Genomic DNA, 14,057 nt, shown 5'->3' on the forward strand with positions numbered 1-14,057 from the left:
ATAACTAGTTCCATTCATATAAGTATTGAAAGAATACATCACCCAAAAATGAAAAACCGCTGAAAATGTACTCAACCCTCAGGCCATCCAAAAAGTGGGCAAGTTTGTTTCTTCATTGCAAAAGAGTTCAGGACTTTAAAATAGGACTCCTCTATCCATGATACGGTTTCCTGTACTGAAAAAGTTTAATCGTCTGAATCAGGAGAGAAATATGCACTGAACTAACACCATTCACAAGTCAATACAGTCCACAATTCTTCTAAAAAAAAGCATTTGTGGGTTTAGATGGTGATGGGTTTTTTCATTTGGAGGCAGTAATTTAATACAAAATTTTCACAAAAAAATACTCGAATTAAGCAAATCTTGGAAATTGAAACTGAATTTAAATTGTTGGGTGAACTATTCCTTTAAATGTAATTGAACAGCATCCAAATGAAAGACAATAGACACATCCTTATGTAGTTTAGCAAGGCCGTAAATTGAGTATGACCCAGTTTTGAGTTATAAACACATGCTTGAGCGGTCTGAATAGGGAAAACTCTCAGAGGAAATGGCCCTAGAGGGAGGAGACCGGGAGCACTGGTGATGATGGAGTCTAGAAAGTACAGTACACAGAGACTAAACTATTCAAGAGGCCCTGCGCTGGGAGTACACACACACACACACATGGTGAGAAGGACTCAGGCATGCTCTCCTGTCAGAAGAGTGTGTGGGAGGACAGTGAACGAAGACAAACGGCGTGTTAGCTAGATGGAGCTCCGCAGTCAAACAACAAAGACTCCGAGTCCAAACACTCAGGAAATACAACCACAGATCTGACAGCAATCACATCCCTGGAAATTTACTTTCTCCCATTCGCGTTTGATGTCATCCAAACACACAGATAGAAATACATGTGTTCCTTTTATTTGGCTCAATACATCAAGTGTGGAGGCCCCTCTTGGGTTTAGGGGGAGAACACCCACTGCTTTTGAAGTTAAAAATGGCAGCTGGGCTTCTCTTCTATAAATGCCATATCGTCCCACCCAGCTTTTCTGTGCGTAACTGAGCCACGCAAGGATTCCTTGTCCTAACAAATAGTTTCGGCAAGCGCTCGAAGCTAGGAGTTTCTATCCAAGGATCTCAGGTTTGAAGGAGGGCGTCCTGAAGAGTCCTCAGCCTGGAATGAACCCTGTCGTCCCGCATAGTGGCACTGTTTAGTCTGCAGCGAATTGAGGCGAGGATCCACAGTGCCCTGCGCTTCACAGCGGCCTCAGTCAGCACCTGCCAGCGTCACAAAACACACACATTTAGGTAACCAGCCCTCACAATTTCCACTGGACCACTGAAGTTATTGAGATGAGCCCATGAAGTGTGTAGTAAAAGTAATATTCATTATATACTCTCATGTTACTTTTCTAGTGGAACACAGAGAAGAATTTTTAAAAGGTGTAATAGTTTGGAGCAAATTGAAAAACTTTTTCTTACAATTCTCAAAGGATTGAGACTTTTTCTATAAAAAGTTTTCATTTTGTAGGGTGCAGGACACAACCCTCTGTGTATTTCACCATGAATAAATGATGTGACCCATTGTGTTTCTCTAAATGTCTGAGAAAATCCTGACACTCTACACTAGTAGCATTTAATGTAGTTTGGTGAGAAAAGCAAAAATTTGACAATGTAGCAATTATTATTGTCTTTACCAGCAAAGATAAAGGGAGAATTAATACACACACGGCTGAAGAAGGAGAAAAGGTCTGAGGCCAAAAGACAGAAAGACCAGCAAAGACCAAAAATGAGCTCAAACTTTGGTTTGGCATAGTCAAGGTGAAAGGAATGCAAGCCCATTTCTGTTACCTACAAATAAAAATAAATCACTCTGTAGTAAATCAGAAAAATTACATGAAATGTTGAAATTACTGACAAAAAAATAAATAAAAATTATGACCTTGCAAAAATTTATATTATTAGATAATACTTGAAATTTTTACATAATAAAGGCATTTAAAAAAATCTAAATTTTGACAAAAACAATAGAGAAAATTCAATTATATCAAAGAAATTTAGAAAAACAATTTTTTTTTAAACTTGTTAATGCACAGGGATCAGATCATTGAATAAATCTTTTTTTTTTTAGTCAATGAATCATTCTTTTGGACCAGTTCAAACTCGTTCACTAGAGTTAAAAGCTTTTGGAGGGAAACATTACCAATAGTGAATAATGATATTAAATCTATCTGTTCTCCAATGAATAAAATCACATGGTTTTAGAACGAACATTGGGGTGAAAAATTGTGCTTTTTGCATAAACTATCCCTGTGTGTAAACAAAGCTGAGGTGACTTTATTAAACCTAAGGCTTACCTTGCTGCTATAAGGGAGCAGCTCTCAGCGTTTAAGCTTTTTAAAGTGTGTGTGTGTGTGTGTGTGAGAGAGACTGAAATGCTTTTGCCAGCCAGCAGCCTATTTTATTCTGTTGTTCTCTGCATACCACAGGAACTAGCGTAAGGTCAATAAAGGCACCGATGACAACTTAATTGGGCTGCACACTGCCCTTGTCTCGTCTTGAATAGGCCACCGGGTTCGCATGACCAAACCTCTGGCATTTGAGGAGGTGAATGTTATTTTACAATGTGCTAAATCTGAATCAGTGAAGACCTCACCTTGTCAGTAATTTCAGTGATAATGCTAACAGGTCCGTGGGAAAAGACGGTGAAGTTTGAAAACAAATGCAAAACGAGGTTTGCTGAAAGGGAGGAGGACAGGAGCTCTTTCACAGCACTGAGGTGTCTGGGAGGGGGAGGACGAGTGAGAAATAGCATCCTTAGATGAGTCCAGGCTTCTCTGGCCACTGCCTGAGATTAAAACAAAGAGGAGGAAGCCATCAGTAATTTTCCAGTCTGCTTCACTTTGTGGTTTTTAACTTGTGACGTAAGGTTGACTGACTTCAGCGCCATAATTAGATCTCTTACGGTTTGTTGGGACCTCTGGTGCCCTCTATTGGTGGGGTGATGGAAGAACGTCAGGAGCCACAGCAGCGGTTCGGCGTTCTCAGGCGCTGCCAGAACAAGCAGCTCAACAGCTGTGTCCACCCAATACCCACACTGCACCAGCAGGAACCAAGCCTCAAAGACAGCCTGATACGCCCTGGAAAATCACCATCCACCCAAACACACACAGAACGAACCTAACAATTATTTACTGATACATATGGCTTACAGTACAAAGAGAGATGGAGGAACAAGAAGGCTGAGCGAGTTTGGACAGCACTGATAGCTGCTCAAACTAAAAGAGCTTCTCGAGCTTCTTGAGCTCTCAAGTTCTGGTTTATTCTCTGATAATATCCTGATGACACCTGCAGCTGACACTCTTATTACTTAAAATGCTTACAATGCATGTATTTTCCTAGAACTGTATACACGAGGACACACATGCATTAGATCACATAACTGGTTAATAATCAGAGAAATTTAAAATGCAGCTTGCACAGATAATTTATCACTTATTATAAGTGATAAAAATACTGTGAAAAAGCAATTACAGTTTTTTTAATATAATTATTTGGTAAAAAGCCATTTAATAATTACAAATTATGTATTCCAATCTATGTCATGTAAAAGTTGTTTGAGTCTTCCCTTGTTTCTCAATAAGTTTATTCACACCAAATGCGAAAAGAACTGCTGTCAGTAAGTCTATTCACACCAAGGATAAAACGATGTATGGTATGTCTGGCAAATGGCAAATGAAAAATACATTTTATACTTATGCACATTTATTTTAAATGGACTTTGAAGAAATCTGTACGAAGGTAAACATAAAATAAAACATTTTTGTTATCTAGGACATTGATACTACTACATGGTGTGGACAGACTGGACAAGAATTTGTGAAAAGCAGCCATGCACTTCAGATGAAAACCTATCACTGAATATCAGGTCATCTGTGTCCAAATACCCACCTGTGGCAAGCCTGAGTGAACTAGAAACATACAGGGTTACTGTGTGGGAAATCTCTGAAGTAACAGCACTGCTGATGATAAGACAGCAATGAAGTGTAGGGTGTCTTGAAGCTCATCTCACCTGACATCTTCCCCTGCCTCCTCATTCTCCGTCACGCTCTGAAGTAAACTTCTGATCCAGCTCAGATGATCCAGCCAGGCTTCCCTGGGAACCTCTGAAAGGGGGTGAAATGAAAAATTTAGAAATGAGACACATTTTAAACTGATTTCCAGGTGGATGAGGTGAACTTAGCAACTGATAATAAATCCCACTGACTATCATTATATGGGGTAAAAATTGACTTTTGTGTTCTGCAGAAGAAAAAAACTGGTTTAGAGTAAGTATCATGACAAAATATACATTTTTGGATAAACTATCCCTTAAGTACGGTAATCCATTAGTGCACCGCAAAATCGACAAAACAGCACATAACAAATTTTATTATGTTCTGCTAATTTCACTGTGTTGTTACTTGCTTCTGAGTGTTGTGCTACTTTCATTTTGTTGTGACTTGCTTCTCTGTGTTGTACTTATTTTGCTGTGTTGTGGCTTGTTTCCATTGTGTTGTACTAATTTTGTTATGTTGTGGCTTGTTTCCATTGTTTCGACTTGTTTCCGTTAAATTGCGATTTAATTGCGACTTGTTTCTATTAAATTGTGGCTGGTTTACATTGTGTTGTGCCTTGTTTCTGTTGTGTTGTGCTTATTTCTTTGTTTTGCGTCGTTTCAATTGTGTTGTGCAAATTTTGTTGTGTTGTGGCTTGTTTACATTGTTGCAACTTGTTGCGGCTTGTTTCTGTTGTGTAATTTTGTTGTGTTGCCGCTTGTTTCCATTGTGTAATTTTTCATTGTGTTGTGTAATTTGTTAGCATTGCGGCTTGTTCCTGTTGTCTAATTTTGTTGTGTTGTGACTTGTTTGCGTTGTGTTGTGTAATTCCGTTGTGTTGTGCTAATTTCATTGTTGTGGCTTGTTTCCATTGTGTTTTGTAATTTCATTGTGTTGTGTTAACTTCGTTGTGTTATAGCTTGTTTCCATTGTGTTGTAGCTTGATTTTGTTGTGTTGTGGATTGTTTCTGTTGTATTGTGTAATTTCATTGTGTTGTGGCTTGTTTCTGTTGTGTGTAATCTCATTGTGTTGTGGCTGTTTCTGTTGTGTAATTTTTTGTTGTGTAATTTTTATGCGCTGCAGCTGGTTTCTTTTGTATAATTTTTTCTGTGTTGCAGCTTGTTTCCGTTGTGTAATTTTTTGTTGTGTTGTGACTCGTTTCCATTGTGTTGTGTAATTTCATTGTGTTGTGTTATAACTTGTTTCCATTGTGTTGTATCTTGATTTTGTTGTGTTGTGCTCATTTTGTTGTGTTGTGGATTGTACACTTTGTTGCAACTTTATTTCGATTAAGTTGATAACAATAAAAAAAAAAGTTTCTTGAGAACCAAATCAGCATATTACAATGATTTCCGAAGATTCATGTGGTAGTAAAGACTGGAGTCAAAGGAAAAATGTAATTGTAAAATATAATGAATATTTCAGAGTGAAAATTAAAACAGCTTAAAGTGATTGTGAAAAATCAAACAGAGCTAACTTACTCTAACAATCTCAAAATTAAAGTTTTTGTCCATTCACTTTCTGGTAAATGACCAAAACATGGTTTGGAATGACCTAAGAGGGAGTAACTAATGAGAAAATTATCCCTGGATGAACTTTCCTTTAAAGACATGCCAGAGTCAAAGAATCATGATCTATCTTTAGCTTAAGTAAATAACTAAGCTCCAGCATTCACCAGTCTCCTTTCAGAGACAAAGGCTCCCCTTCACGTCAGTCATTCCATGTACAATGACAATTGAACCAGTGCAAACAAATAATCCTAAAAAAAAAAAAAAAACTTGGAGCAGCAGGCACCTGAGGTCTGCAGCTATTCTTCTGTTGTGCTGGTTATAGAATAGGTGGCATTGTGAGAATATCCTCTGGAGTTCAGGAGGCACTGAAGAGCCCCAGGTCCTTTGGGAGCCAAGCCAGAGATAGATATGAGAGAACTGGACTGAGGCGGGCAGGGTGGGTACAGGAAGAAGGAGCCTGTGTGTTTAGTACTGCTCTGCTGGAGGGAGGGAGATAAGGCCAGGCGGTGGAGGTTTAGGACGAAGGATTTAAATAAATCTCTAGCCACTCACTGAGACAATACTGAATCAAGTTCAGACAGCGTGGGGTAATGGTTTTGAATAAGGGGGTGTGGCTGGTGTTCGAGTAAAAGTATTGTAGTTTGCTAGATCTGAGATTAAAAAAAAACATCTGCAATCTGATATTATTAGACTACACTATGAAACTGTGTCTCTCTTTACTATAGAAAATATGCACAACTTCTCTCATATGACAATATATTTTGAAATGGTCCTTCATATAGGGCTGCCTGTGACTGACATGCACTTCTTACTAAGAAACTTTTTAAAGCAAGTAATTTAAAGTAAATTAATTTTATGTCAGTTTCAGTTTATAATCAGTGTCCTCATAATCATAAAACCTGGTGATTTTTCAGGTTTAAGATCTAGATTTAAAGGGTTAAAGATTATCGGTGTAGTTGTTTGTTGTTTTTTCTTGCTGGTTCTTTGGTTTCTTTGTCATATATTGTATATATTTATTATTATTCATTATCTTACTGAAAAGTTCAATAATTATTATAAAAAAATAAAATAAATAAACCTGAAATGATAGCTGTAGTGTGAAGTGTGCCAGTTTTTGCTGGTAAATCGTCCAGGCTGGTTTATGAATATTTTTCGGAAAATGTTAATAATACACAGTAATCCCATCCAAAGCCTTACAGCTACACATTATTCCATTGATTTGTATAAACAACTCATTTAAAGGTGACCTATTATGCCCCTTTTTACAAGATGTAAAATATGTCTCTGATGTCCCCAGAGTGTGTGTGAAGTTTTAGCTCAAAATGACTTACAGATCATTTTTTTATAGCTTTAAAATTGCCACTTTTAAGGTATGAGCCAAAACACACCGTTTTCGTGTTTCCCTTTAGATGAGCTGGTGCTCCCGGAGAAGAGAGCTCAACTAATTCCAGCGGTCAACTCCACATTGTTTTCATATTAGTGGTGGGCCGTTATCGGCGTTAACGCGAGACTCTTATTGGGCGATAAAAAAAATATCGCCATTAATCTATTCTCAAAGTTGGGTTGGGAGCTGGGTCTATACTAAGCAAGCTATGATGACTTTCACCTTGATATTTTATATAACTGACTTGCTGAGGAAAGCCTAAAAAGATGCTCAGGACAGTTGACGGGCCACTGTTGCGCATCGTCACAAAAGCTTATCTTTCTCACGTGTTGTTAAGCCGTAACGCTTGTCGATTTAAACATTAAAGCATCCAAAAACTAGCCGCGGAAAAGCTGAACAGAGTAGCGCGTGCCGTTAGGTGCGCACGAGAGAGAGAGCCGCGTATCATGGACAGCAACACTGAACCGAGCTCTCTTCTGCGAATTTCACCTCGAAGTTCCTCCTGCACCCGAACGAACAAATACAAATCGCAGTTTGAACAAACAAAAAGATGTGAAAGAACCCAATTCAACACCACGGTGTTCTGGTGTTCAGGGCTCGCGCAGAGAAAGGCAAGAGGGTCTGGCTGCAGACTTGCACTTGCACTCTCAGACTTGCACTCTCAGACTTGCACTCTCAGACACTTGCACTTCCGTTAGTGACGTCACTTGCAGTGTTTATTTTTTATTTTATTGATTTTTTTTTTGTACGTTTTGTTTGAATTTCCCAACATTTTATAACAGTAGCCAGGTGGCGAAGACAAGAAAAAAATAAAACTAAATTACGATGTCACTTGCAATCGCTACTTTCACTCCCTGCTACCTGCAACACTTGCAATCGACACAAATCCTGCTTGTTGCCAATGGAGACAAGAAGCTGTGGTGGTGAATAAACGCAGCGCGCAAAGTTTCGTGTTAAGCATTTTTCCATATAGAATAAACTGTCTACAACTCGTTTATATCACTGTCTTTGTCCTTTAAGCTACATTATGCGTTTTATTTATAATGATTTTCTATAGGAGGAAAACGTTTAATGTACAATTTAACGCACTGCATTCTGTACTCCGCCTGTACGGAGCTGATCCTTTTAAAATCACTTAATGCATTTCATAATGCACGTTTATATTTGCTGGTCTGTATATACTTTGAGTCAACAACAAGACATATACAGTATTGTTCAAAATAATAGCAGTACAATGTGACTAACCAGAATAATCAAGGTTTTTAGTATATTTTTTATTGCTACGTGGCAAACAAGTTACCAGTAGGTTCAGTAGATTGTCAGAAAACAAACAAGACCCAGCATTCATGATATGCACGCTCTTAAGGCTGTGCAATTGGGCAATTAGTTGAAAGGGGTGTGTTCAAAAAAATAGCAGTGTCTACCTTTGACTGTACAAACTCAAAACTATTTTGTACAAACATTTTTTTTTTCTGGGATTTAGCAATCCTGTGAATCACTAAACTAATATTTAGTTGTATGACCACAGTTTTTTAAAACTGCTTGACATCTGTGTGGCATGGAGTCAACCAACTTGTGGCACCTCTCAGCTGTTATTCCACTCCATGATTCTTTAACAACATTCCACAATTCATTCACATTTCTTGGTTTTGCTTCAGAAACAGCATTTTTGATATCACCCCACAAGTTCTCAATTGGATTAAGGTCTGGAGATTGGGCTGGCCACTCCATAACATTAATTTTGTTGGTTTGGAACCAAGACTTTGCCCGTTTACTAGTGTGTTTTGGGTCATTGTCTTGTTGAAACAACCATTTCAAGGGCATGTCCTCTTCAGCATAGGGCAACATGACCTCTTCAAGTATTTTAACATATGCAAACTGATCCATGATCCCTGGTATGCGATAAATAGGCCCAACACCATAGTAGGAGAAACATGCCCATATCATGATGCTTGCACCTCCATGCTTCACTGTCTTCACTGTGTACTGTGGCTTGAATTCAGAGTTTGGGGGTCGTCTCACAAACTGCCTGTGGCCCTTGGACCCAAAAAGAACAATTTTACTCTCATCAGTCCACAAAATGTTCCTCCATTTCTCTTTAGGCCAGTTGATGTGTTCTTTGGCAAATTGTAACCTCTTCTGCACATGCCTTTTTTTTAACAGAGGGACTTTGCGGGGGATTCTTGAAAATAGATTAGCTTCACACAGACGTCTTCTAACTGTCACAGTACTTACAGGTAACTCCAGACTGTCTTTGATCATCCTGGAGGTGATCATTGGCTGAGCCTTTGCCATTCTGGTTATTCTTCTATCCATTTTGATGGTTGTCTTCCGTTTTCTTCCACGTCTCTCTGGTTTTGCTCTCCATTTTAAGGCATTGGAGATCATTTTAGCTGAACAGCCTATCATTTTTTGCACCTCTTTATAGGTTTTCCCCTCTCTAATCAACTTTTTAATCAAAGTACGCTGTTCTTCTGAACAATGTCTTGAACGACCCATTTTCCTCAGCTTTCAAATGCATGTTCAACAAGTGTTGGCTTCATCCTTAAATAGGGGCCACCTGATTCACACCGGTTTCTTCACAAAATTGATGACCTCAGTGATTGAATGCCACACTGCTATTTTTTTGAACACACCCCTTTCAACTAATTCAACTAATTGCCCAATTGCACAGCCTTAAGAGCGTGCATATCATGAATGCTGGGTCTCATTTGTTTTCTGAGAATCTACTGAACCTACTGGTAACTTGTTTGCCACGTAGCAATAAAAAATATACGAAAAACCTTGATTATTCTGGTTAGTCACATTGTACTGCTATTATTTTGAACAATACTGTAGGCTATGCCTACTGAGTTGTCTTTATCATCTTAGTCTGTTATTAGGCCACATTAAGTGTTCGCATTGTGTTCATAGCCATCTGCTTGCCTTATTGTACATTAAATAATAACTATATATCGAATTTGGTCTTTTAATTGAACTTAACGTATCCTAATACATTATGCCATATTAAGTGTTTTGTTTTTTTCTACAGGAGGAAAACGCTTAACGAAAAACTTTGTGTATAGTAGTAGGCCTACTAATTTAGTTTTAATCGTTTAATCGCCACCACAGCTTCTTGTCTCCATTGGCAACAAGCACGATTTGTGTTGATTGCGTCACAGGTAGCGGAGAGTGCAAGTAGCGATTGCAAGTGACATTGTAATTTAGTTTCTTTTTTCTTGTCTTCACCACCTGGCTACTGTTGTAAAATGTTGAAAGATTCAAACAAAAAGTTATCAATAAATAGAAAATAATAATAATAAAGACTGCAAGTGACGTCGCTAGCGGAAGCACAAGTGTCTGGGAGTGCAAGTCTGAGAATGCAAGTCTGAGAGTCAAGTGCAAGTCTGCAGCCAGACCCTTCTCAAGAAAGGCGTCTCAAAACACTTGAACATCGAATTTGCTTATTTTTGCTCTTGTGCCAACAAATGCATACAAAATATGTCAAAATATCCACCTTGGAAATTATGCTCGAAAAAAATGTCAGTTATTTCTTAAGTGAAAGTAAACAGTTGAGGAAAAAAATGGGATGTGTATTATATTGGATGCATTCATGATCTCTTAAAGTGACCGCACCTAATTTAGCCACTGGCTGATGTAATGTTAATCTAAGAAAATGAAAATGAAAATCACTCACTGCTCTTGACTGAATTTCTTTGTGGTTTTAACAGTCAAACCAAAAATTATTCAGAAACCAGATATAATTTTTGATATATATAGCAAAACTGTAATAATGTGAGAAATGTTGAAGGTGTCTGAATAAATGTAGGTTTGATTGTATATTTCATTTTTACATTGCCATTAATCTATTCTCAAAGTTGGGTTGGGAGCTGGGTCTATACTAAGCAAGCTATGATGACTTTCACCTTGATATTTTATATAACTGACTTGCTGAGGACAGCCTAAAAAAATGCTCAGGACAGTTGACGGGCCACTGTTGCGCATCGTCACAAAAGCTTATCTTTCTCACGTGTTGTTAAGCCGTAACGCTTGTCGATTTAAACATTAAAGCATCCAAAAACTAGCCGCGGAAAAGCTGAACAGAGTAGACCAGATATAATTTTTGATATATATAGCAAAACTGTAATAATGTGAGAAATGTTGAAGGTGTCTGAATAAATGTAGGTTTGATTGTATATTTCATTTTTACATTGAAGACTATCCAGTGCTATTATCTGGTTTCTGTACCTTGAGACACACAAACTTGAAAAAAAACCTTAAACATTGGTGTGAAACAGGAGTAATGTTGTTTGCACCTTGTGCAATGTGGAATTAGTTTACAGTTTTTTCAAGCACTTTGTGATACATTTTGGAAACAGGAGATGAGCCCCTTTTCTAATGCACCATCTAGCTTGATAAACCCCTTCTCAAAGACTTACTGTTTGTCAATTTTATTTGGGAAACACATATTCTGAATTCCTTCGGCAGAATTCGAATGAGCCATTTTAATCTAGATTAATCTCAAGATCACAGTGAGATTAATCTAGATTAAAAAAATTAATCTATGCCCACCTCTATTTCATATGCAATTTTATCTCCAGCAATCCTATTTACGATCACTCTGGTAGCACGTGAGGCAGCATCAGCGACAGACAGACAATGGTAGACAAGAAACTCTTTCAGAAAGGCAATTTGGAAAACTAACGCTTGATACTTCTTCTAGAGGTGTAGCTGAATCACGAACAGCTGGCACTGCTCTATCCTTCAGGAGCAAACTTTGTGCAAAACCTGCTTTATACTGACCCTCATTCACAAAGCAGTCTGGTGTAAAATGATTTGCGGAGAATTTTAATTAAATTCAATTAATCCACCAAATATTCAGATGTGTGCACCGCATTTTACAGAGGATGAGGAGTGGTTACTGAACCAGTAGCCTACAATGTGACAAAGTCTGTTTTTATAAAGTCGGTGAATTCCAAATTTGCAAGGACAGTCTGGCGCTTCTGACTCACAGCCTGTAAGTATGTTTATATTGAAAGAATTTGCCCCCGACTATTCAAACGCGAGTTTTGAGCAGTGTAGAGTAAAGTTTGTCATTTGTTGTTTGTCATTTCTCCCATCACAAATGCAGACATGGTTTTATGTTTACGCAGCACAATACGCAACACAACGCGTAAAAAGACAGTATAAGTCATTATCATCAGTAGTTTAGTTCCCACTGGATGCAATAAATGCCTCGTTTGTAAAGGGTTTTTATTGGTTTCGTCTCGTCATGCTGGGACACAGCATCACAGTATAGAAAGGGCATAACATTTCCATCACACACTTGAGGCATTCAGCCAATCACAACCCACTGGATAGCTGGCCAATCAGAGCACACCTCTTTTTCAAAAAAAATGGACATGTCTCAGAAGGGCGGGACATAGAGGAGAAACAATGTACATTATTTGGAAAACAATAGTTTTTTTTTTAACCTTAAACCATATAAACATTTCGCATTACACCAAATACACAAAATAATGTTCTTTTTAGCAACGTCATATGACCCCTTTAAATTGAATTAAATAATTTATATATAACAATTTTTACGTGCGCTTTTTCTGAACGTCTACATTTGAAGCGCGCACACTAAAGACTGTCAAATAGCGCCTGGTTACTGAACTGAAGTTAACTTTTGTGTTAATGCTGAAAAAAAAAAACACACACACAAGGTGTACATAAAGACTCAGTTGGTTATGTCTAAAATGAAAGTAAACAGGCGAGAGAAAAAAGGATGTGTGCCTGAAAGTGAAAGTCGTGACATTTGCCAAGTATGGTAACATATACTCAGAATTGGTGTTCTGCATTTAACCCATCCAAGTGCACACACACAGCAGTGAGAAGTGAACACACCATGAACACACACCCAGAGAAGTGGGCAGCTATATATCCAGCCCCCGGGGAGCAACTGGGGGTTCAGTGCATTGCTCAAGGGCATGTCAGCCATGGGTATTGAGGGTGGAAGAGAGCGCTGTTGATTAACTCCCTCCCATCTAAAACTCCTGCCGGCACCAAGACTCAAACCTGTGACCTTCGGGTTACAAGTCCAACTCTCTAACCATTAGGCCAACATGTTGCAGACAAACATTAAAGGTATAGTTCACCCTAAAGATTTTATTTCGTCATTATATACTCACTCACATGTTGTCCCAAACCAGTATTAATTTCTTTCTTGTGCTGAACACAAAAGAAGATATTTTGAAGAATGTGGGTAACCAGACAGTTGATGGTCCACATTAAATGTGAAAGTAAAAAATAATAATAATACTACAATGGAAGTCACTGTGGACCAGCAACTTTTTGGTTTTCTATGTTCTTCAAAACAGCATTTATGTTCAGCCAAAGAAAGAAACTCATTCAGGCTTAAAACTAATTTTGAGTTAGTTAATGACGGCATAAAAACAAAACACTATGACGAATTGCCAGACATATGACAGAATTTTTTTGGGTGAACTCTTCTTTTAATGTTAATAAAAAAACGAAATACAAAGCGAAAATTCACTCCACTCCACTCTGGACTGAAAAACTTTAATACAGTTGCTTTAAGATCAATCTATATAGTGTTTTAATTTTATATTTGTTAATTTAATTTCTTGAATGCTCTTGCTTAATGTACCTATTGTTATATATGTGCTATAAACATATATGTGCATAGTGCATATATTAACATATGTGCATATTTAATGAATTTATGTGCATACAAGGCATTCAAGTTTACCTACAAAACCACCACTGGCTCTGCAACCCTTTAATTAAATGCCCTACTTCAGATATATGTGCCATCTAGAAGCTTGTATTTTGCAAGTGAAAGTCACTTGATTGTGCCAACCCTTAAGATGCACAAAATCACTTTCACTGACTTTTTCATTAACTGTTCCCTCCTGGTGGAATTAAGCTGCCCAACTCAATCCAAGCAGCTGAGTCCTTAGCTATCTTCAAGAAATGACTAAAAACACACCTGTTCCATCTTTATTTGACCCTCTAACCTCTCGATTCTATTCTATTTTAATTCTACTTGATCTATTTGTCTTCTTTTTTATATAAATAATAATAATAACACT

General features: G+C 37.9%; 1 protein-coding gene across 1 annotated transcript in view; it reads right to left on the minus strand.

Annotated features, from left to right (window-relative positions):
• Positions 1 to 886: 886 nt before the first annotated feature.
• The window catches only part of fancc (FA complementation group C), a 30,655-nt gene continuing 17,484 nt past the window's right edge, over positions 887 to 14,057 (minus strand). The window contains exons 12-15 of the mRNA XM_026270063.1: positions 4,058 to 4,151; positions 2,951 to 3,125; positions 2,642 to 2,833; positions 887 to 1,263 (exon numbers count right to left, since the gene is read on the minus strand). Coding sequence (XP_026125848.1) covers positions 1,123 to 1,263; positions 2,642 to 2,833; positions 2,951 to 3,125; positions 4,058 to 4,151 — 602 coding nt within the window. The 3' untranslated portion in view covers positions 887 to 1,122. The remainder of the gene's footprint in view (positions 1,264 to 2,641; positions 2,834 to 2,950; positions 3,126 to 4,057; positions 4,152 to 14,057) is intronic.

This window comes from Carassius auratus, chromosome 8 (genome assembly GCF_003368295.1).
Source record: "Carassius auratus strain Wakin chromosome 8, ASM336829v1, whole genome shotgun sequence".
In the NCBI taxonomy this organism is placed as follows: domain Eukaryota; kingdom Metazoa; phylum Chordata; class Actinopteri; order Cypriniformes; family Cyprinidae; genus Carassius; species Carassius auratus.